General features: G+C 44.4%; 1 protein-coding gene across 1 annotated transcript in view; it reads left to right on the top strand.

Annotated features, from left to right (window-relative positions):
* Positions 1-23,260, top strand: part of slc35f1 (solute carrier family 35 member F1) — a 66,082-nt gene that overhangs the window by 18,357 nt on the left and 24,465 nt on the right. The window contains exons 2-5 of the mRNA XM_064341248.1: positions 14,457-14,688; positions 20,914-21,047; positions 22,347-22,402; positions 22,617-22,672. Of these exons, the coding sequence (XP_064197318.1) occupies positions 14,457-14,688; positions 20,914-21,047; positions 22,347-22,402; positions 22,617-22,672 (478 nt within the window). The remainder of the gene's footprint in view (positions 1-14,456; positions 14,689-20,913; positions 21,048-22,346; positions 22,403-22,616; positions 22,673-23,260) is intronic.

Genomic DNA, 23,260 nt, shown 5'->3' with positions numbered 1-23,260 from the left:
TCTGAGAGAGCTTAGCGGCACGCTTTCCATGATAATGGAGTGTGTGCTGCTGTTGGTTTTAATGAGCCAGTGCCAGTGTAGTCCACAGTTTAAATACCGCGGCTCTGGCTTTTCAATGCATTTATTCATAAGGCCTCGAAAAGGAGGTCTTTGGGGTGAGCACCCCATCTCTTTACCCCTATGGTAATCCTGCTTATACTGTACCAATGCTAAGTACTTTCCCCTCATATCTGCCCAAAACTTTTAGCTAGTTTTTTTATTGTATGGTTTCAATTTCAATTTAGGCCCCATTTAACCTTGGAGTTCAATTGAGATTCTGAACTGAAAACTCCATTCTTTGTGTCTTTATGTATGTGTTTATGTGTGTGTGTGTGTGTGTGTGTGTGTTCAGCAGCTGGGGTTGGGGGTAGGGGTGGCTGGGGGGGGGGGGGGGGTGTTGATCAAATGGTCACATACAGAGGACCAGTTTGGGAATTCAACCAGGAAGTTTGCTGAATGAAGGCGACATGCTGTAGTCTCTACAGGTTGATATGGTATACGCCTGTTTGTAAGGTATGTGCCTGTGTGTGTTTGTGAGAGTGTATGGGTTTGGAATGTGCAGTTGTCTTGATTGAGTCTTGATTGGTCCCTTGTATTTGACTCACTGCATGATCAGACCTCCTTCTCACCTGATTCAAAATAGAAATGGTAGCTGGAGTTAGCTGTAGTTTCAGGTGGCATTGCAAGTAATTCCGGTTATTATTTGAAGTAAATATGATTTATTTGGCAGTAAGTCACATCATATTTACATACTATCAATACACTTGCAATACTATAAATACATGCAAAATATATCAACTGTTGACAGTATTTAAATGTCAGTGAATGATGTGTTAATAACAATGTTATTAATACATTATAAATGGATGTACATGTAGTAATAACAATGTTATTATTACATTATTAATTGTTGTACAAAAGAATGGCTGTGTACCATCATCATTATGGCATCCATCGCTGATGATGTGTATTGTCTTTCATTAAGAATTAATAAACTAACTGAAATCAACTTCACTATACCGTCTACAGGTTGTTATTTGTCTTAAACTCTGTTTTATTTTTTTTAATGCACTATGCATTATGGCAATAATACACTTTCAATATGTATAATATATTTACTTGGTGGAGAAATTGCACTGGAGAGCAATGTATTGACTTGCATGGAAATGTCTGCCTCCCAAAATTAGTGTCCCTCGATGTCTTCTGCTGGTTCATTTAACCCATTCGCTCACATGGTAGGGCCTAATGGTGCGCAGATTTAATGATGCCACGATGTGTCACATGACTAAAATAAAAAGAATGAATGTCAGATGTGATGTTATGTGGAGGTGATCTTACATACCAGCTATCATCTAATCACAGTAACAGCTTATTGCAACAGTAATTACGTGCTTAAAAAAACAAGACCAGGTCAAAACCTAGTATATGGCTGGACCTAACACACTTCATCCGGCCGACCAATGGTGTAACTTCATCACTCAGTCACTCAGTCACTCAGTCACAGACATTTGCGTTTGTAGGGCTGGCCCCGCTGTTGCGGTCCAGCCAAAAAAGAGAAGATTTTGTGGAGTTTCAGCGTGAGCAGCCCTGGGATGAAATCTTTCATGTTCCCTTAATCTGCAATCAATGCCTGTGTCCCGGCGTGCATGAATAGACAATAATGTCTTATCTCACTGATACTCATTATTGCTGTGGACTGGGAATAGCAGCAGCGAGCGAGTTGATTTATTTCCCAAGCATCGGCGCGTGGTGCTTTGTGCGTTGCCCGAAATCGATGTGCGTGGTTAATCAAAAGGAAAACTGCGATGCAGTTTGTGGGAATTCAGACATTTTGACTTCGCTTCAGGCCAGGGCTTGTCTCTTGATCGATGCCTGGCTTATTTTGGTGGGATTGTGACTGGTCAGATGGCTCTCATTAACAGGCAGGGAAAGGCAGCTTAAGAAATACCTGTTGAAGTGACCCTTCTCGTGTACAGGAAACAGTGCCGATTTTTTATTTTTTACATCAGTGAAACAATGAGATAAGCACTGTTTTGCACACTGCAATGTTTCAGTCTATGCTGCAATTGCTTAAGACCAAATTATTCTCTGGTGTGCAATTGCCCATTTGTGGCCTCATTTAGAAGTTGAAACCATTGTTTATGCAGTGCTTTGTATTCTTGCCCTGTGCTCCAATATAATTACAGTGGGTGTAACAGTAGTGTGTTTCAAGTGTGTTTCATAACCACTGAAGCTTTAGTTTTAGTACCGGATCCCTGACATTACTGTGGTTTTTTTTGTGTGTGCAATTTTCCTTTGTAAATTTATTATCCTTGTTGCTCTGCCGTTGCACCGCGCATAACAGGAATAAATTATAGTCCTTACATGAGCTGTGTTCAAATGAAGAGTTCTGATTCTCAGGTGTGTCCTGATATGCTCAGCCACAGTCCTTAGGGAACTGGGCTTGGTGTAAATTCTCATGAAAAAGAAGCTCAGTCAAGGGGCAGATTTGCTCACTTAAGGAGAATAATTGCCTAAATGGTTCCGAGACCTTGAAAATCTCTCTCTCTCTCTCCCTCCCTGTCTATCTGTCTCTGTCTCTCTTGCTCTCTCTTTCTCTCTCTCACTCTCTGTCTCTATTGCTCTCTCTCTCTCTCTCTCCTTTTTATTTTCACTTCAGCAAATTGCCGTTTTTTAGAGGAAAAATGTCCAGTCAGGCGAGTGGCTGACATGACATCGCAATGTTAATGCTCAGCTAACACAAGTTGCTGTAGCAGTTTTTTTTCTCATTGAGACATTTTATTTTTTGTGGGGTTTCATGGCATATTGTAGGTAAAAAAATGATAGTCTCAACTTATGTGTAGTATATGGAACTCTCTTTCTGTCTCTAAAACACACACATATACATATGATATGGTTTAGTGGCAGACTCAAAATGAGCCCTGTACTCATATACCTATATAAATAATAGAATGTCCAGTGTTATTTCAACACTAACGGAGTACATACGTGTCCAATCTGAACCATATTTACTCTGTAAGAGTTGATTTAACGCAGAACATCTTACTGCGTATCATTATCATATCTTTCATAAAGCTGCAGGCTGGCTTTTAGGTTAGGCATCATTTCCCGTGGTGCCCTTGTATTATAAGACATTTTCACAGTTTGGAGACCTCCCCCCATCTGAGCTACCGATCGGAGCGATGCTTTATGCCTGACAACTTGACAAGGTCGTTACAAATCAGCACTGGTTGTGCCATTAAGATCCAGCGAGGGCACTATTAAAGCAATTTACCAGAGCTGTGACAAATTAAAGATAACAGTAGGTTTTCTCTTTATCTTTCTAAGCCCAGACTGGCAACCAGAAACACCGCTTGTGTGTGTGTGTGTGTGTGTGTGTGTGGAAGTCATTGACTGAGAGATGGCATTCGCTGCTGGGCATTACCTCATAATGAACTGCTACAGCACTCGACACGCATATTTAACACAGGCAGCATTGTGCTCCATCGCATGCATGTCAGTGACTATAAAGGGGGAAATGTTCCTTAAACGGAAATGGCCGCTAGCTCATTGTTCATTGTGTGAGGCTCTGTACCTGCTGTGACACAGAGACTAAAAGAGTCCAGGGTAGGGTTCATATCGGAAGGTTCAAATGTTCCTGGTAGTGCTGGTGGTTTGGAGGAGGAAGTCGTAAAACACAACAAACCAACTTTTTTTTAAACAAGCTGATTTTTAAAACAAGTTCACATTCTTGCCTACATTTAAATCCCGTTAAAAAGATCTTTCAAGATCTTGAATCAAGATCTAACAAAGATCTTACACAAGATTTCTACCAGGACATGATTTTTGTTTCCAGACATGAGCCATATGATAAATTGTAATTCAAGGAGAATTGAACAGAAGCAGAATTGTTTGAAAAAATTTACAGATTGGCTTCACTCAGACCATATTCTCTATGGAAACCTAAACGCTCTATGGACAATCCTCATAATTATGCTCAGAATTAATTGCTGTCAGAGGGTGGCTGGATTAAATCCTTTCTTCTTGCTGAATTCAATTTGTGGTTTCTTAATCCCCAACAAATTTGGCAAATGAAGAGTATATTTCCAGACATGTGGGCAAAGCTTAATCAGAAATAGGGATGGGAGACCCCACAATGAGCCAATGTTGAACCACATTTTGAAGTCAAGAAATTTTGTGTTTAAAGATGGAAATCCTTATCAAGAAGTGAATAATTCTCGATGATTTATCTTTAAAGCTCCTCATATGTGAAGCTTCATTTGAGATTTTCGGGGGCAGGGTATGGTGTATAGTCACTCATCTAGAGTTAATTCTCCTGTTCAGTGGTGTGAGGTGCAGTAATGGTAGATCATAAATTCAAATTCTTTTATTTTATGCGTGCTCAAAACAGTAAACAGTAAAGAGAAGGTTCAAGCTAGTAAAGTTTATCCAACCCATAAATCATACTGATATAATAGTGCTATAAAGCAAAAGTTGTTTGCGTTTCGAAAGCAGACAGGATCAGTATATTATTGTTCTAAATTAAAAGCATTTGTTCTATTCTTTTTTGAGTGGCTGGAGTTCTAGTTGCAGTGCGCTAGTTAACGTTGCTACTGTGCTGAGCTGTTGCACTGGTTGCCCTATCTGTAGTAGAATGGGTAAGCAACCAGAACCAGCCTTGAAAACCTAAAGGTCGCGGGTTTGATTCCCAGGCAGGACATTGCCGTTGCACCCATGAGCACGGTGACTTAACCTGAATGGCTTCGGTTTATCCGGCTGTAAAAACAGATACAATGGATAAGAGTGTCTGCTAAATGGCGTGTTATGGTCAGATGAGGTTTGGCCAGAGAGGAGCTTGAACTGTCTCCACCTGACCACCTCCCCTCTGTGGGGATCCAGGACACTGAGGCAGGGGTCACCAACACAATCAGGCCCTTGTTTATCGGAGTCATTATCCGTTTAAATAATCCCTTCTCCTGCTGGGTTTTCCCGCTGCGCGCTAGGATGCTGGTGCTAGGCCGCCATGGAGCTCCCCAAAGCTGAACAGATGGCTTATTGGGGTCTGGCGCAATGATGTATCTGCCTTGCCGGAGCACACAGGGCTAGGAGACTAGAGAGACCACCAAAGGGAATGGTGGGTGGGGGAAGGGGGGTGCAGATTCAGTAATATGATATGTTTTCTGTGCCATTTATCCATTCATTATGCATGTCCACTGAGCCTGTTGTTGTTCCAAGAGATTTGTCTGTGAGGCCCAGACACAAGTAGGCCAGTGGGCTTTTATGGGAAGAGACCTGTGAAACCGTCGTTTATATATCCCCCCCTCCCCCCCTCCAGTTGCATTTTTCATCTTCCAGATGTATTTCACTGCGAATCTCTTGCCCGTGGCTGAGATGCAGACACTCGTGAGGAGGAGGGCGCTCCTCGGTGGCGGTGCGCTGTCGCCAGTGGAGGCGGGCACTCTTGCCGGCGTGGCGCCGCAGCGCGGGCATCAATGTTTAACGAGCGAGCGAGCGAGCGGGAACGAGCGGCCGAGGTCCGCTTCTCCACGCTTAACCGCCTCAGACGCGCGTCGGACTCGTTTTCGGATTCTATGCTAGCTACACCTTGCGTTTGTGCCGTAGACATTTTAGGATACTGTGGCAAACACGCCTGCCACAGGCCACCGAAGTGGCTTTTCTTGGGGCCCTCCAGCACAGAGACACAGGGAGAAGATGTTAAAACAGTCCACATTTATTCCACGATGGTTTGGCAAGATGTTACAGCCAAGTGAGCAGATCTCAAACACTGTCATGACAGAGAAGCTCCCCTGTGTGGGTGGGGATGGCAGATTTAACCTGTGCGCAGTGATTACCTCACTACGCACAGGTGCAGCCACTCCTGTTCCTGGGTCCAATTAGCCTGGCCAATTATCTAATTATTAACCAATTATCCAATTGGCCAGGTCTAATTAGCTTGACCCAGGCAGGTGTGGCTGCTTAAACCAGCCATCCCCACACCACATACCCCCAACGCCAAACTGAGGCCAGGGAGAATCCCTGGCCGAAGCCTACTCCCCCCCCCCAGCACTCCAACCAAGCGAGAAAAAAAAACGAAACAAAAAAAAAATAAACCAAGCGCCCTTAACACTTTAAGGGCCCCAGAACAGTCCAGTGCACAGCAGTGACCCTCCCCCGGATGATGAGGCAGCCCTCCCCCCTCCTCCCTCTCGGAGCGCGGGGATTCCTGGGCTGCTCAGCTGGTTGGTGGGGATGTCACCGGCTTGGGCTGTTCCAGGGGCTGTGGTGGGGTGGCTGGGCTGGTGGGCTGGCTGGGCTGGCTTCCTTGTGGCGCTGGGGACCAGGAACCCTTGCAGGTGTGGTGGCCGCCAGTCGGCTCTGCTGGAAGGCTGGTGCAGGCTTTCCCCTTCACGGGCTCCGGGCAACCCAACCAGGCCAAAACGACGAACTAAAACAACCAACGGATAAGAAAGGAAGCAATACGGCGCGGCCACTGCTTGTGCGCCGCCCGTAGCTGACCCGCCTTCCCGGCCAAGTCCAGCTCACGGCGCGACCACCTCTCGTGCACCGCCCGTAGCTGACCTGCCTTCACGGCCAGGTCCAGCTCCCCAGCGTCCCAGCTGAGGATCGCTTCCTTCCCCTCCGTGGTCATCTCCCGCTCGCCGCTTTTGGCCTGGAGGATCCGCCCAAAGCCCTGTCAGGAACACCGCAGCTGTTCCTCCTCCAGTGTGCTTCCTGGCTGGCCCTCCTGTGCCTCTTTCTTGTGCCGGAGAAGCCCCACGTTGGGCGCCACTGTGGCAAACACGCCTGCCACAGGCCACCGAAGTGGCTTTTCTTGGGGCCCTCCAGCACAGAGACACAGGGAGAAGATGTTAAAACAGTCCACATTTATTCCACGAGGGTTTGGCAAGATGTTACAGCCAAGTGAGCAGATCTCAAACACTGTCATGACAGAGAAGCTCCCCTGTGTGGGTGGGGATGGCAGATTTAACCTGTGCGCAGTGATTACCTCACTACGCACAGGTGCAGCCACTCCTGTTCCTGGGTCCAATTAGCCTGGCCAATTATCTAATTATTAACCAATTATCCAATTGGCCAGGTCTAATTAGCTTGACCCAGGCAGGTGTGGCTGCTTAAACCAGCCATCCCCACACCACAGATACAATCACAAAAATCACGTGACAAAACCGGATTGAATCATCAGAACATGTGAGGCCAAAAGCTGCCCCCAGTGATTGAAGTGTAGCCGGTGATATTCGCTGAGGCAGCGGGGACGACGGTGAAATGGTGGACCAGCCGCCTCAGACCTGCTCATGGGAAGGAAAGAGCAGCTCTCTGTACGTGCGGGAGGCTCGTTGGTGTCTGCGGGGGAGGGGTCACTCTCCCTCAGCCTCAAATGTGAATGAAATTAGCTCTTGATGTATATTTACTTCTCAAAGACAGGGGGAGGGGAGGGGAGGAGGAGGGGGGGGTCTTTTGTAGGTCATCCCGCTGATTCGTATCGATTCGGACTGGAGTAATTTGGGGGAAAATGCTGTTTGATTGTGCTCGCGGAGGGACCCAGTCGAGCCCCCCTGAAGCGGAGAAGGCCATGCGATCTGAGTGAGGAAAATCAATCCTTGTAAACATTCTGTCCTTAGCCTAGCTCTTCTCTAGAACACCCCCCGCCCCCTCCCTCATCTTCACCTCAAACATCTATCATCTGCGCAGTAATGAAGATTTGTGGGCTTATTTTTTTTCCCCCCTTTCTGAAATGGACAGAAGGCGTGGGAATCCAATTACGGGGATAATCACTTTAAATGCTCATTTCTTCTCAACATTTTGTCTGAAAAGATTCCTGTTTTTAAAGCAAGGGATCATTGTCTCCTGTGGCTACCTGGGTGAAGCTGATTTGGTTCTATGGTACTATGACTCGAGTGGACTGTTCAAGGTCATTTTGAAAACGGGGTTTCAGGTCTCCTCAGATGCTATTAAGTCCTTGACACATAATATATGAAAACATTCTAAACTCTTTGGAAATACAAGAAAAAAAAAACTGGATAAAAAAATGTGGCTTGTAGGAAATATGTAAGCAGGTCTGACATTTATCTTTTCTCTTTGGTAATTTGTGAAAATGCGTTTCAGTGTGCCCTGTTTGTGATTCATGGTTTTATGGAAAGGTCAGTGATGATAACGGAAAAAATTGAAAAGAATTCCAATTACATTTCAGACGGAATCTAATTTATTTCCCCTTAGTTTAGGTATTGAAGATCAAAAATGTTAAGCAAAATCGACTCTTATCTCTTGCTTATGTTCTTGCTGCTTCGAAAGTCAATTAACCCTCAGGACTTCAGGACTCGGGCAAAAAATAAATGAATTCATTTACAAAAAATACAAAAACAAACAGTTGTTAATAGATATGCATGGTGTTCGTTTTCTCACTTAACAGAATGTACCAGATGTTCTTTAGAATGTCTTTAGAATCTCTTAGAATGTACCAGCTGTTCTTTTATGTTGAATTTATGCAATTACACAGTGTCAATAATCCCATTTAGGGTAAGGGCAAGGTAGTATCATTACATTACATTACAACACATTTATTTGGCAGACGCTTTTGTCCAAAGAAATGTACAATAAGTGCATACTGAAGGTCATTGGAACAATGAGAAAACACAGGTCTGATAAGGTACAATACCCATTATGTAACAGTTATTCACAGCCACAAACACATTAAGTCCAGTTCACACAGTAAGCATAGGCTTGTTCAGAGAGTAATGTTCGGTCAAAATTTGTACTCTCCCATTACTACATTGAGCTAGGGTTTAAAAATTGTCAATGGTCCCACTGCGTGGTACTATATAAGAACTGTTCCCATGCCGACTGTGTACGGCTGCCCCACAGGTGACACACAATTGGCTGAAGCCTTGCCCAGGGATGGGAAGGTTTCGGTCGGTCTGGGTGGCAGTGCCTCATCGCACACCAACGGCCTCCGTTGGTTGACTGGGCGCCTGCCGGTCTGCCTGCTATGCTGCACATGAACTGTCTTCAGCTCGTGTCTGACCTGCCTGACTCGGCGTCATGTGCCGTGGAGGCGGAGCATGTGCTTGTCTGTGCTCTCTTGCATGCTGCAGCAGTGGGCAGATACACACATGACTGGACTTTATAAAATGGGAGAGAAAAAGCTTTAATAAATGCAAACAAAAAAATAAAAGACAGGAATTTTAATTTATAAATGTAATCAGAAATGATTGTTTTCTTTCACGTTGTCTGAACGCACTGTTACCCACCTTCAGGCAGAACTTGTGAGAATAGTAGAAATAGCTATGATAGAAGAATAAAGTGCATGGGTGGCTGTGCATCTGGTATGCATGCATAGGCACTTGCAAGCTGTGTGGAATAATATCAGGTCTTCCAACCAACAGAAACTAGGGGATTCTCTGTTGAAATAGATAACCATTTGTGATGTTGATCTTTGTGTCTGTACATTTTCATTAGCCTTTTACATTTGGGATTATTATCAAATAAATAGTTTTAAATGGCTGCGCGCATCTATTCTGTCTACAGATCGATTTCCTTTCACATTTCACTATTAAAAAGCACCTTTAAATACTGCTTGTGGTTTTTTTTGTTGTTGAAAAGCTGGGATCTCCTAGAAACAAAGTGCTTCATTTCCACTGTTTAAAATAGTGAACCCTGATGTGAAACCACGACGTCCTTTATTCGGGATCCCGAAGCCCAGCCCTTTGCATTTTTTCCTCCAATCGGGTTAGCCTGCTGTGGTTCCCTGTTGTCCTTCATCACGCTGGCGTCTGTGCCCTTGAAGAGTTTCCTCCCCTTCACTGTCCCCCGGCGCACAGGGAGTGACGAACCCCCAGGAGAGGCTGTTAATAACACGGCGGGGGGGGGGGGGGGTGTGGGGGGCGGGCCGGGTGGGGGGGTTACTGCCCCAGGCATTCACGGCGAGAGGTGGCATTCTCCCGTGGAAATCGAGCGAAACAAAGAGAATCTGTAACACCACTGCAGTGAATCCCTCTCAGTCTTTCAGAGGTGCGCTTTCTCCTCAACTTTGAGTAATGTGCTCTAATTAAGCGAGGCCGTTCATGTGCAACGCTCCTCATTATGACTGCGCTGGAAAGGGGTGTTATGGAAGTGTATATAGGTGTAGCACCATTAGATTATGAGCCCCTGGTCTATGTTCTGGAGTCTTGTGACAGCTGCAATTGTCGCATTGAATGTTGCATGCCAGAGTTGCATTGTTCTAGAAACTTCAGGGTGTGTCAGTGGGTAGATCCTTCATTGAAATCTGCAGAACTCCTCAGAGTTTCGATTCAGATGATTCAGATTATTAAATTCACGTGGCAACCTCCTGCAGTGTGTGAGTCGTTAGACTGTGATGGAATGTTACTCTTTTTTTAAACCAGTCCAAATGACCTCTAGGGGTGATCGTTGCTAAGTTTTGTGCGTGGGATACGCTTTTAAGTGTGTGAAGGTGGAGCCAGAGTGTGAAAGGGGTGCTGTTGAAACAAGGCGAATATTGCAAAGGGGATTTAACATGTTGTGAATAGCCCTCCCTTGTATGAGGCTTCAATTTAACTTAGACGTAGACCTTTTAATACTAAATCTTTAAACAGATCCTTTTTGTTGAAGTAATATGAATGAGCACCATAAAAAAAATGATCATACATTATATCATAAGTATAGCTTCCTAAGAGGAAAGCATGCAAAGATTAGTTTCCATCTAAATGCAAATTTCCGACTCTCTCGCAGTCTTGTTGTACCAGCTCATGAATATATGTACACGTAGAATATGGTACGCAACAGCTTTGGGCCTCTCAATTTAGCGTATCTTGACCTCTGATACTTTATGAACGCGCGCGTGTTAGCGATAGGCATTCTGGGTATTTGTAGCGCACGAGAGGAGGTGAGCGAAGCGATAAGGGTCACATCAGAGAGAGGCTGTGCAAGTCAATGCGCCGATGCGCATTCTCGCACCCTCCAAACTGTCTCCAGGCCCTAATTGCTCATCCGGATGTTTCCATTACACGCGGAGATTGCAGTGTGCCGACTGCGTATTGCAACCGTCGTTGCTGTTCTTTTTTTCTTTTCTTTTTCTCCCTTCTTCAAATATGTAATTTATGATGCTCTTTTTTGTTTTTTTTTGTTCGTGCACGAGGGTGCCGTTGCTCGAAGGAGTAGAACGCGGAATGAATGTTGTGCTCTCACGCTCACAGATATTTCAAATTTTTAAAAACCCGGCCCGTGTTTTAATAACTCCCTGTAGATTTTGAAAATCTAGTGTATGATATTCAGATGTGCCTATAGTGAGATGCATACTAGTACTGTCTGTTTTTTTTTTACATCCTCATTAAACAGTGAATTGTTATCTGCACGGATAGCTCTATTAAAATCAATATTTCATCTGCTAGGCATTGTAGTCTGCCAGGCACCTACGGGGCATACTTCAAGCAATCCGGCTGTGTTTTTAGTGTTTCATTGTTCGTTCTCTATTGTTTGCTCGAGTGTTTGAGCACTCATGCCCACACATAGAATAGTCTACTAGGCTATGCAAGCTACTGTAATTGTAACCTATTAGATGCATTACCCACAGTGATGCTGTTCTGACAAAGCGTATCATGGAGATTGAGTCTGATCTGAGATTTTAATTTGGACGCTAATACTTATCTGTGTATTTGCAGATTAAAGGCAAACAATAGGTTCATTTGCTGAAATCTCCATTAGTTTACCTAATGGCTGCAAACAAGGCTTTCTGATGGCTTGTGGGCAGTGAAATGCTTTACAGTGTCAAAAAGCCATTCTTTTGTTCCTGATTTAGTGAAGTTGTTTGGCCTTTAATATGCAACTCAAATAAGGAAAAAAGTAATTAAAGCAGGATCAATGTAAATGCAAAAAAAAAACAAAAAAAAAAAACAAAACACAAAAACAGCATTATCACAATGTCCAACATGGTCACATTTGGCTGGAAAAAGGAAACAGGCTCACATTACTTTGTTTTTCTCAGCACATTTCTGTACATTTTGATTTTATGTACACCATTATTGAGGGGGGGGCCGCATACCATAATCTTTGTACAAGTCTATTCGAAGCCTAATGTTATGGTTGCACAGGGGCTGGATTAGGGAAAATAAATTAGGGCTGTGAAAAATGTGTGTACCAGGATGATTATTGGTTGCACTTTATTGGTGTAGAAGATAATTTGGTTCTGGTAATTACAGTCACTACTTGCTGCTAGGCACGGCGACGCTAACAGTAGCGTCTTGTAATTAAAACAGTTCCTCCATCTTCTGACGAGACTGCAATGGATAGAAAGCTTCTAAACTGCAGGGAATCAGCTCTATTATCAGATAATGCTGTTATCATGGTCTCATACATCACTTGTTATTTTCAGTGGCTATAATGACTCTGAAAACTAATTTCACTTTAATTAATGCCAGACAAGATTAGGAAGTTCATAAGCATTTTACTATGTACTGTGTTATATTTCTTGGCAAAGAAACTACATATCTATTTGTTTGTGTAGTTATGAAATATCGCTAGAAGTGATTCATTTCGATGAGTTTACCCAGCTATTTATAGTTTACTGGTCAAATCGAAATGTAAAATCTCATATGTACGAATAAGAGGTGTAAATTTCAGAAATGAATCTCAAATTTCTGAATAAAATTATATTGACTAAATCTTGTGTGTGTGGGAAGGTTACAGGTAACAGCTCAGCCATTTCTTTTTCTTCCTAAAGGACTGTATGCTTGGAAAGTAAAATAGGTCGTGCTTATGCTCCCGCTGTTTATGCATGGCTTGTCTCCATAAAGAGCGTTTAATCATTCAGAAGTTTGAGGTTACAAAGCGCTTCTTCATCTCCTCTGTCTCTTGACCGTTTGACATTATGAGGTTCAGCTCTGAAGCTTATTGTGCATTTGGGCCGTGCAGAGTATGCAGTCACGTACTGTTGCAGCAATTCAGATAGCTGCTTTCTGCGTGCCATTGGTTAATGGGATTTTAATTGAAACGTGAGTAATTACCGTTTGTTTATGCTCATATGGAATAATGCTGGCCAGTTGGCTGTATTTTATCTGCATATGCGTCAGTGTGCATGTGTGACAAAAAATTGTATAGCGCAGCTTTTTATGAAAGTAGGGGGCGTGCCAGTAATTTGTGCTGTTGAAACCATATTTATAACTTTATAATTTAGTTGACAAGTTTTGAATTGCATCTGCACATTTTCCACTTGCTGTACATCTTGGGTCTATTCTTTCCACCTTTTACTGCACTTTGATGCCTAATATTTGCGCTTGTGTTTTCATGATTTGCTCTGGATAAGAGCGTCTGCTTAATTGTCAGTAATGAAATGTAATGTATTTGTACATGTATGCTGGTGCCTTGTATTATTTTATGTGTGTATGTGTGTGTGTGTGCGTGTGTGTTTGTGAGTGTCTGTGAGTATTTAAATATGCAGGTATCAATACATTGTATGTGTGTGTGTGTGTGTGTGTGTGTGAAAATGTGTGTGTGCATGTGTGTGCATGTGCAGGTTTGTGTGAGAGGTAGATGTGCCTGCCCACATTCCCATTCACACACATGAATATGCTGTTTTGAATGGCGTTTTTGAGAGCTCTGCTTGGTGTGCACTCTGAAAGGAGAGGCCTGCTCCCTGCCCGTCGCTGTGCGGTACGACAGCTCGTTCGCCCGCTCCCGTCCCCACCTCATTTCCTCCCGCGCGGAATCTGACAGCACCTTCGCCCCTCTCCTGTGATCAAACCGCAAACGGGAGGCCGGTGGGAGCCCCCCTCCCCTCCCCCCCCGCTGACCCCAACACAATATCTCAGACAGGAAGCCCAGACAAGCGGCAAGAGGAAACTGTATCACCCTCGCCACCTGTGGAAGAATGAGAGGAAGTCAGACAGCTTATCACAATGGGCGGGGGAACAATATTTATCACAACCTACCCCAAATATAAATGTTTTTTTCAGACAGGAAGTGCGTGCGGGACAGTGACTGATGGTCGGTGTTCGCGAAGGGTCCGAGGAGCTCGAGTTGCGCACGTTTGTGAGAGAAAGGAATCGTTTTTTGGGGCCGAATGGGACACCTGCTCTGTTCTGCCTGTTTCGTTTCCCATAAACTCAGCCGTTGGCCTCTGCCTCTCAAAGGAACCCACTAATTAATCCCTGTGCTGTGCGTTTTATCCGCATTACAGCAATTCGCTGCGTTTGTGCCACAGTCATGCTGTGATAGTCTTCCTGTCTCTGCTGCTGCTACTGTAACCGTTCGGTACATAGGAGACAAAGGGCAGACCGTCACAACACAGCTACAGAGGAGGATTTTTTGTCTGCCTCTGGTTTACTGCAGTTGACTGCCCTGAAACCCTGTCGTCATGGTGCTCTTGGCTGTTTCCCCGGCAAAGACGTGCTGCATTATAATTGTTCTTCTGTCACTCTCCCCCCCCACAGGGAGCTGCTCCTCACTCTCGCCTTGGGGCAGGTGCTGTCGCTGCTCATCTGCGGGATCGGCCTGACGAGCAAGTACCTGGCGGACGATTTCCACGCCAACACCCCCGTCTTTCAGAGCTTTCTCAACTACATCCTGCTGTTTCTTGTCTACACCACCACGCTAGCAGTGAGACAAGGTATGAGCGCTATTCAAAAAGGGCCGGGTTTGGGAGTATTAGCCTTAGGGCAGCCAGCAAGCGCACTTCTCAACCTATAATGTACGAAATACATCTAACATTTTGTTCTCTCCCTCCCCAATGGAAAAATATGAAATATTAACATGCTTCTACCCACACACATTGGCTAGTGTACAAATACACTGCTTCTGATATATTTATACACAGTACAAACTAGCGAGCTGTTGGATTTTAGGTCACTGTTTCATATTATACAATAAAAGACTGGTACCATTATGTCCTGAACAAATTTCAGTTGCGCCTCTAAAATGCAACTTTCGTCCACTTCAACGGAAGTCCTTCAATAAAGTAGACTTGTTCACATACCTTTATCTTACAATGATGATTGATTGTACAAAAGGGGATTGAGGAAGCCAAATTAATGAGCCAATAGCATTTTCTGGGTCTCTGGCTGACCTTGTGGAGATTTACAGTTGTCTCCTGGGTAATGTATCCAGCTAAAGCACTAGGCCTTGATGCAGTGACAGGCCCCGTGGTCTGGAACTGAAGCCTGACCATGCCAGCTGTTTCTGGGTTTCCCATGGGGCAAAGTAAGATTGGCCATAGCGTCACCTAAGGTGAGAGGCTTACAGTCAGTGGGGTTCACCTCAGTCCAACACACGGTAGTGGCTCCTATCAGACGCCGGCTGCGGGTGATGTGTAGTCCTCCAGCCCAACTCAGCTGTGGAGTGAGAAGAAGTGGTGGCTGGTAGCTTGCTCGTGTGGAGACGCCTGTGCCAGTCTGCACTCTCCTGCACTGACGGAGAACTGTGGAATGAGATGAGCCTAAAAATATGGTTGGGCAACTGGCAAATTTGCTCTGGTGTAAAAAGAAGAATTTTTTAGAGCTAACAGCAGTACCTTTCTGGCACCTATTGCATCATCCTCTGAGAAAAAGTCTACAGTGAACAAAATCAAAGATTGACAAAGTACATACTGTGTTGAAGCCTAAAATAAGATCCAGTGACCATGATGAGTTATTATTGTTATTATTATTATTTTTATTATTATTATTAGTATTAGTATTATGTTTTATACAGTGTAGCTGTAGCTGGGTAGTTTAGAATACTTTGGCAGAATGTTCTTTGATGATGTCACACAGTTTAGTGAACTGGATTGGACTGAAGTGCAGTGGGCCGTACTCTTTCGAAGAACTGAATAGCCGCTTGTCCTCATAACAGGAAATGTCTTTCCGATCTCATAAGAGGTTGTCTGACGGGTCATTCAGTCAGCTTGAAGCCACAGGCTTCAGTGGTATTTATGGGGGAAAGGGGAAAGACAGACAGAAGACTGAAATTAGCATAGTGCATGCTTTTCCACCAGGGGACCAGGGATCGACATTCCCAGTGAAGCTCGCAAGCTCCAGTGGTTACTGGATTTATTGCAGTTTAGAAAGTCTTTGGTGCCAAAAACAAGTTTCCCCGTTGAAGAAACTTTGAATTTACCCTGACCAAATTATGCTATTTTAGAAAGTACTTTTAAATTCTAAAATTTCTTCACACCGAAATAATTACTCTCCAGGAACCAATTTTTTTCTGAGCTCCACAGGAGAAGCCATACGATTTTTTAAATTCCCATTCATCCCTTCACATTTAGGTCACACCCAGTGCGCATGCCAAATGCCCCATAGTCAAACATGGCAGCCTCCATGAACTGGCAAACTATGGGACCGGCATAAGCCATCTCCAGTTCTTACATACTGTGTCTTGATGTTTTGCAGCCTTTCCTTCAGACAAATTGCAGACTCTAGAAATGAACCTCCTGACACAGCTCTGGGGCTGACGTGACAGCACTCCCCCTCCCCCCCGAGTCTAAAAAATAAAAAAATAAAAAAACATCAGACCAGCATTTATAAATGTTACTGGAAAGTGTTAGATGTCGGCTGCTTTGAACCTCGTTTTCGCATTCCCCGAATGTGAATCGCATCTCACCTGACAGGCATTTCTCAAGGTCAGAGTTTCCGAGAGTATCCGGGAAAGAGGGCTATTCTTGACTGGCCTGTGGAGGCCTCCAAGGACACGATGCGGTCTGTCAAGAGTCAATCCTGACAAGTGTCGGATGTCCTTGCCCTGCGATCCGAAGGTGTCTGCGGTGTTGAAAATCAACCTCTCCTGTTACCGTAGCAGCAAGTATCAAAATGAACTTCTCTAGTCATGTACCGAACATGAGAATATCTATTCTACCTATTCTCATGTTGACTGTTTACTGCTCCAAGTCAATGCATCATGGTCATTATGTTTCTGTGGAAATCTAATCCAACAAAAGATCATCAGTAATGACAAGTGACCATTTGTGGAATGAGAAGTTACATAAGTTCCATGTTGCATAAGAGACATTTTTTATTCATGTAGTCAATATGCTCCACAGTAAATTAATAATTTTTAAAGGATGCAGGCTTTGTTTTTTTTGGGCTGAGTGTTCTGAGATTATACTAGCTGCTTGTGCAAATTCTTAAACAGTTTCCTCAATAATGGTTTATTCATTTTTCAGTTGTAAATATGGAGTGTTTTATGAGCTGATTATAAATTAGGGCAAATCCCAGTTGTTTATAATGAAGTGTACGTATCTTCATGCCACATGTACATCTGAAATTGTTTTGTGCATGTCTGGAACATAAGAGAGGAGTATCTTTGAGCAAAAACATTGACATTAGCTAAAACATTGAGGAAATTAAGTTGTCAGAAACTATTGGTGGCTTTTACACTGGTATAACACGCTATTTCCATTTCACTTAAAATATGAAAAAGTAAAAACTCCAGCCATTTTTTTTATTCAGCATCTTCTTTGCAATGATAAACATTCATGAGCAATAGATGGTTGTTTACATCACATTAAGGAATAGGTGTTATATCTGTTAGCTCATTGTGTCATCCTGTGCACTGCTGCACTCTCTTTGTCTAATGTGTTACGTTCCTTTATGTTTTGGCAATAAAGAAGTGGGAAGCTGACCTACATATGTTTTTATATAGAAAAAAAAGGTCAGACAATTCAGTTGTTGCTGAAATGCAAGCTGGTGATTGTAACGGGGGGGGGAATGAGCTCATTATTTCAGCAAGCAAGCTGTTCGGTCAGTGAGTCAGTGCGGTGTTTGCCAAAACGGTCCTGCTCTTGTTCTGCGTGCTCGTGTCTGAAGCTTGTTGCTCTGGAGCTGTGGTGAAAGTGGACATGTGCAAATTAAAGGCGATGGATCGTTCGGCATCCCGGGGTGTCGGGTGGACCTTAATCACGCTGTACCAGCCCGGAACCAAGTGTCCAGGAAAGAGCCCGGCTATTTGTTCCCTGGCTCACATTTCTCTTTTTCCCCATTACATTCTGCATTGCGCAGCGATATATTAAATGGGGATAATCGATTGTTGTATTGTTTATTTGGTTACACATAAGTATTTAGAGCTGGGAACACACTAATATTGCTCTTAATAGTTTTTTTAAAAACTATTGTCTATTAGCAAATCAAGCCATTGATTTAATGGGAACTGAATAGATCTCTTCTCATTGCCCTTATTGGTTTAATTAAACAGTGAAATGAAGTCATGGCATTCCAGTTTCTTCCCAGCACTCTGTGGGGTGTCTTGACCCCCTCTCATCCAGCACAAATTCCATTCAAACTGTGGCAGTACTGAATTAGGGTCTGTGGAATGGGGTCGGGGAACCCTGAGGCATCTTTGAGAACTGCACAAATTTCCACCGGAAATGGATCAACGTGACAAACCGATACTCCAAGAAAGTTATTAATTACTCCTGAGTTTATTCAGAAGGCTGATGGGAATGTTTTGGGCTGCTCAGCAGTGGCCTGCTTCGAATTACGGAACTATACGACAACAGTTACCGAATAATAGGCTTGAACAACAGTGAGGAATGATAATTACATATACATGTAGCATTTTTCTCTGGGCAAAGCAATTGGTACAATAAAAAAAAAAAAAAAAACAGGTGAAATGCTCTAATGTCACGATTTGGGATCTTCCTGCTCGGAACATTCTGCACTGTGACCTGTTTTGCTGGTCACATGGAGGCAGGAGCACGGATCGTGGCGTGCGCGTATTGAATGGCGCGGTCATCCGATCGGCGCGGTAACGCAAATGCTCTCCCACGGGGATGTCTCCGCTAGCGTGCCGAGAAACGCGGAGGGAAACACAGCGCGAACGCGGCCTCCTATCAAAACGTCCCATCTGCTCCTGAGCGGCTGGCAGGCTGTCTGTCCTCTGACACAACAGCCACTCCCGGCATATGGCCCACTCGGCTCCAGCATTGTTTGGGAAATCAAAGATGAGGGGAACTTGTTGCCAGCATTCTTTTGACCAATCTGTCGGAGCCTGGATGGGATGGGGAGGGGGGGAGGGGGGGTGGGGGAGGAGATTGGGAGTTGGGGGGGGGGGTGGGATCTGCCAGGTGGAGCCATTCCAAAGGAGTTGGACAGACCACGGTAATGGTTGCCGAGTTCTGGAAACTGTGGCGAACGTGAAACATGTGAAGCGACGTCGTATCTGTTTCTGTTACTGAAAACCCATCTGTGCTGAGTGAGAGCTTGTCTGCGACACAGCATTTTTTTTTTTTAACGGTCTCCTCAGTTGTGCCTCTCGGGCCCCCTGGTGAGCAACCGACACCCACGTACAGTCGAGAGCTCTGCAGCTGAAGTGTGAGCCCTCCTCTGATGCGCTCACCATCAAAAACAGACTTCTTTTCCACACCACAGGCCGCACAGTGCTACAGGAGACCTAACACCAATCCGAACTGGGTCATATCACTTCCTGCCAAAGACTGGCACTTCGTGTCGTCCAAAGGAGGAAACACCATACTCAAGGATCCCAGCTGACTTAACTTAAGCTACCCTGGCAGGAAGAAGCCAATTATGTGGCACCACTGTGCAGCCCCTGTTTTGGTCAGCAAATAACATAGCCCAGGCAACAACAACAAAAAGCGCTGTCTCTGGGCTCTATTACCCAGTGTGCACTTGGGTTGCTGATTAGGTTTCTTCTCACGCCTGCTGCAGCTGATTTACCTGTCTCTTAGTTGCCAGCGGTAATTGTCGGCATCATTTATTTCCGTGAGCAAGACGTCTCTGAGATTAAAATGTATCTTTACAAGAGAAATGTGGAAAAGGGTAAGACACCTGTCAGAAAGAGAAGAGATTGCAAGCAAGCTTCTTTTGTAATTGCCAACCATGTGGCACTAATATACTGTTTCACATTAAGCATATGGACGCTTATTAAATCTATACGGGAAGGCTCTTCCAAGTGTGTGTGAATTAATTTCTTAAGAGTGATTTGTGAGTGTATTTATACTGTCTGGACCTTCTTCTTTGGAGACCTTAAAAATGACTTTGCGAAAAGCAATTTACATTTTTGTCTACTTGCATTTAATAGTGGAATAAAAAAAATGTTTATGACATCTCTCTCAAATAGTAAGCTAAGATGTAGAAATTAGATATTCAAATTATTTTTCAATGTGTTTGAGCATTAACGGTCCTGAAAGTAAGTGTGCATTGCAGTTGAGTCAGTCAGTTAGAAATCAACAGTTTCCCACTGCCAACCTCTATAATTATCCTCCCTTTCACAAATTTCAAAGACTTGTCCAACTGAGTACATTTTGATAGAGATGCTCAAAAGAAGGTAAAACGGGGCAATTAATGAAAAGCACCAAAACACATTTACGCCGTTGTATCGTCTTCTAAAGATCTGACCCTTTTTATTGCTGTAATTTCGTTGGACGCGGTGCGGTTCAGCGCTATTCATCTTGATCTTTTTGGCTGAACGCGAATCGTGCTCGAATGCTACAGTTAACGCTGGTTCGTGAGGTCCCGGTGCAGCCAGTTCCTGTCCTACTCTGCGGAGAAACTGGCACATGAGCCTCTCTTCTCTTTATTATCTTTCCGGCGTCTTCCCTCCAGAGCTGCCGGTATGTTGTAAGGTCAATGCCTTTGTCCTCTGTAGTCGGTGATTGCTTGTGAAAGCTTTTTTTTTTTATTACTTTCTAAAAGCAGGCCCAGGACATCCAGGTCTGTTGACCTCGGTTTATTATTTTGGTTCTCCGTTGTGCCTGGGGTTTTTTTTCCTTCTCTCTTCTCCTTCTTCTTCTGCTGGCTGCGATGGTGTAGAAAGACTTCGCGCCGCCCGGCTTCCACTTGTCCGCAGTTGAGAATTGAGTTCTCCGCTCACGGGGAGGGGGGCGGATAATCAATAATTCAGCGACTGGCGGAGAGACATAAACTGCCGCTCGGCCTCCCTCGTCCCCTCTGTGTACAGAAAGGTGGCGCGGCGGCGCTCGAGCGTGTCTCAGGAGCCGCAATAAACCGCCTCAAATCGGACGGGCTTAATGTGAATAACGAGCTCCGCGAAGGCCTCGCTGTTCCGTGGGAGGCGCCGAAATGGCGGGTGGGGTACGGTATTCTGCGCGGATCACGCGCGGCGCGGCGTACCTGCTGCTGACGGACTCTCCGTGCTGCTCGTTACCGGGCCCTCTTTGCAGAAATGTGATTGTGTGACAAAGCGGACCCCAAATAATGACTCTCAGAATGCTCAGAAAGCTTTGTTCTCTTTTTTTTTTTTGTAAAAAAATCTCAGGCTTTTCTTTCGGCGTCCTGTTTACCATTATCTTAAAGCGGTCTGTCGCTGCTGTCCAAACAACGCGTCCGTTGAGACAAATTACTCTCAGCAATTGCGGAGGTTTTCAGAAATCTCCTCATAATAGCCTGCTGGAGCACTAAAGCACATTTTCCCTGGTGTCTTTGCTCTATCAATACAAGGTAATACATAATTGCTTGAAGTGGGTGAGCAGCTGTGATAATCCTCTCATTATTTATGCATTTGGCTTTTATCCAAAGTGACTAATACATTCTGTAAGTCCGTTTCTACAGCATTGTTTTGACTAATGCACTCCAGGTGAAGCACCTAATATAATGTCCCTCGTGCCCCCCAGTTTTAAGTGCTACCGAAATTCCCTCGCTTGGAATAGGGACACGATGACATGGTGACTCACGCTAAGGAGACCCGATTTGCAGTCAGGGTCCCATTTAGCCTGGAGAGGGAAGCTCTTCTATACAGCCCGGGCCGGAAAACGGCCTCTGGCACTGACCCACGGTGGGTTATGTGAGTGTTTTTATACGCCGGCGTGTGTTTGAACAGTGATTGAGTGTGTTTACCTACCTGGCAAAGAGCAAAGTGTTGATTAAGTGGGACCGCAGTGTTTTAAATGATGGTGTGGGCTGGCCGATCCCTCCAACGGCCCAAGAATCCTCCTGGTCCGTGGCACTGAGACTTCCCCGAACGATAAATCACCCGTTTCGCGCTTTTTCGACGAAAACTCTTTAACCTTGGACGACATGGAAGTTTCAGAGAGAACAGCCCCAAATCGATGTTGATTTCCACTCGACATACTCTTTTTTTTATTTTTTATTTTTTGCTAAGTTTCGGTTGAATTTCCCCTTCGATAAAAGCCAGGGGGCCGAAAAGCAATAGCAAATAGCAATAGCGCGGCTGCCAAATTAAAAAGGATGGGGAAGGTTCTTAATTAGCGGGAGAGATAACCCCGCCTGCCACGGCGGATCTGATAAAGGTTCCCGTGGAAACAGTATTTCTCCCCGTGCGGAGGTCCCTGGTCCTCTCTTCAGGTTGGAGTTCTTGATTAGATGCGTTAGGAGGGAGGCTGTGTTTTTTTTGTCTCCCGCCTCTCCCCACAGCTGTTCTCTTCTCTGCTGCCGCATCAACCTGTCATCCTTTTTCACCTTCGCTTCACGTACAGGTTGTTTCTGTCATTTATTTTGCTTTAATTCAGCACATGTGGCGGAGTCATCCTCCTGTCATCCTCCTGTGTCTATCCCCGCATTTCTAGCATTTCATATAAGAGGATACAGATTTATGCTACAAACAGTTGTGGAACATAAGAAGGATGTGTGCGTGTGTGTGTATATGCGTGTGTGTTTGTGTGTGTGTGTGTGTGTGTGTGATAGAAACAAACTATCTGTTAATCCAAGCATACCCGTTCGCGACACTGACCAGTGTGCTGGTGAGTCAAAGTGTGTGTGTGTGTGTGTGTACACATGTCTGTGTGTTTGCCTGTGTGTTGGTGTGTGTGTGTGTGTGTGCATGTGTGGTTCTGTTAAACATATTGTATGCATATTTTTAAATTAAATTTTATGTATTATTTTAAGACTTTCACAATAATATAAGTAATTTGGACAGATATGTCAAAACGACCCATTGGAAATAAGGGCCATATAGCTGCAAATTCACGTTCTCCACAGCAAGTACCTAAAGTCTTATGAACAAAATTGCCTTTTTGTACCTGTCCTCTGAACTGTAATTTCATGATTGATGGGTAATTGCACGGAGTCACTTCTGGATCTGCAAAAAGCCTCGCGTCAGATAAATGTGAAACTCGAGGAGTCTATTCCTGCAGCATGGCTAATTGTCTGAACAAGGTTTTTCGGAGTGGTGTCAGGGGGCCTGTGCTACTGTAACTGCCATTTGCGCTCTTGTCTAAGAAAAGATGGGCTATTGTTCCACCTATTCCGGTCTTATTAATAGGTGCTACATTTTATGCTGCATAGTCTTTTTTAAAATGTCACAGTCTTTACCCAGGTCACGAGCTGAA

Source organism: Anguilla rostrata, chromosome 6, assembly GCF_018555375.3.
Source record: "Anguilla rostrata isolate EN2019 chromosome 6, ASM1855537v3, whole genome shotgun sequence".
Lineage (NCBI taxonomy): Eukaryota > Metazoa > Chordata > Actinopteri > Anguilliformes > Anguillidae > Anguilla > Anguilla rostrata.
This window is presented reverse-complemented; position numbering and strand designations above follow the sequence as displayed.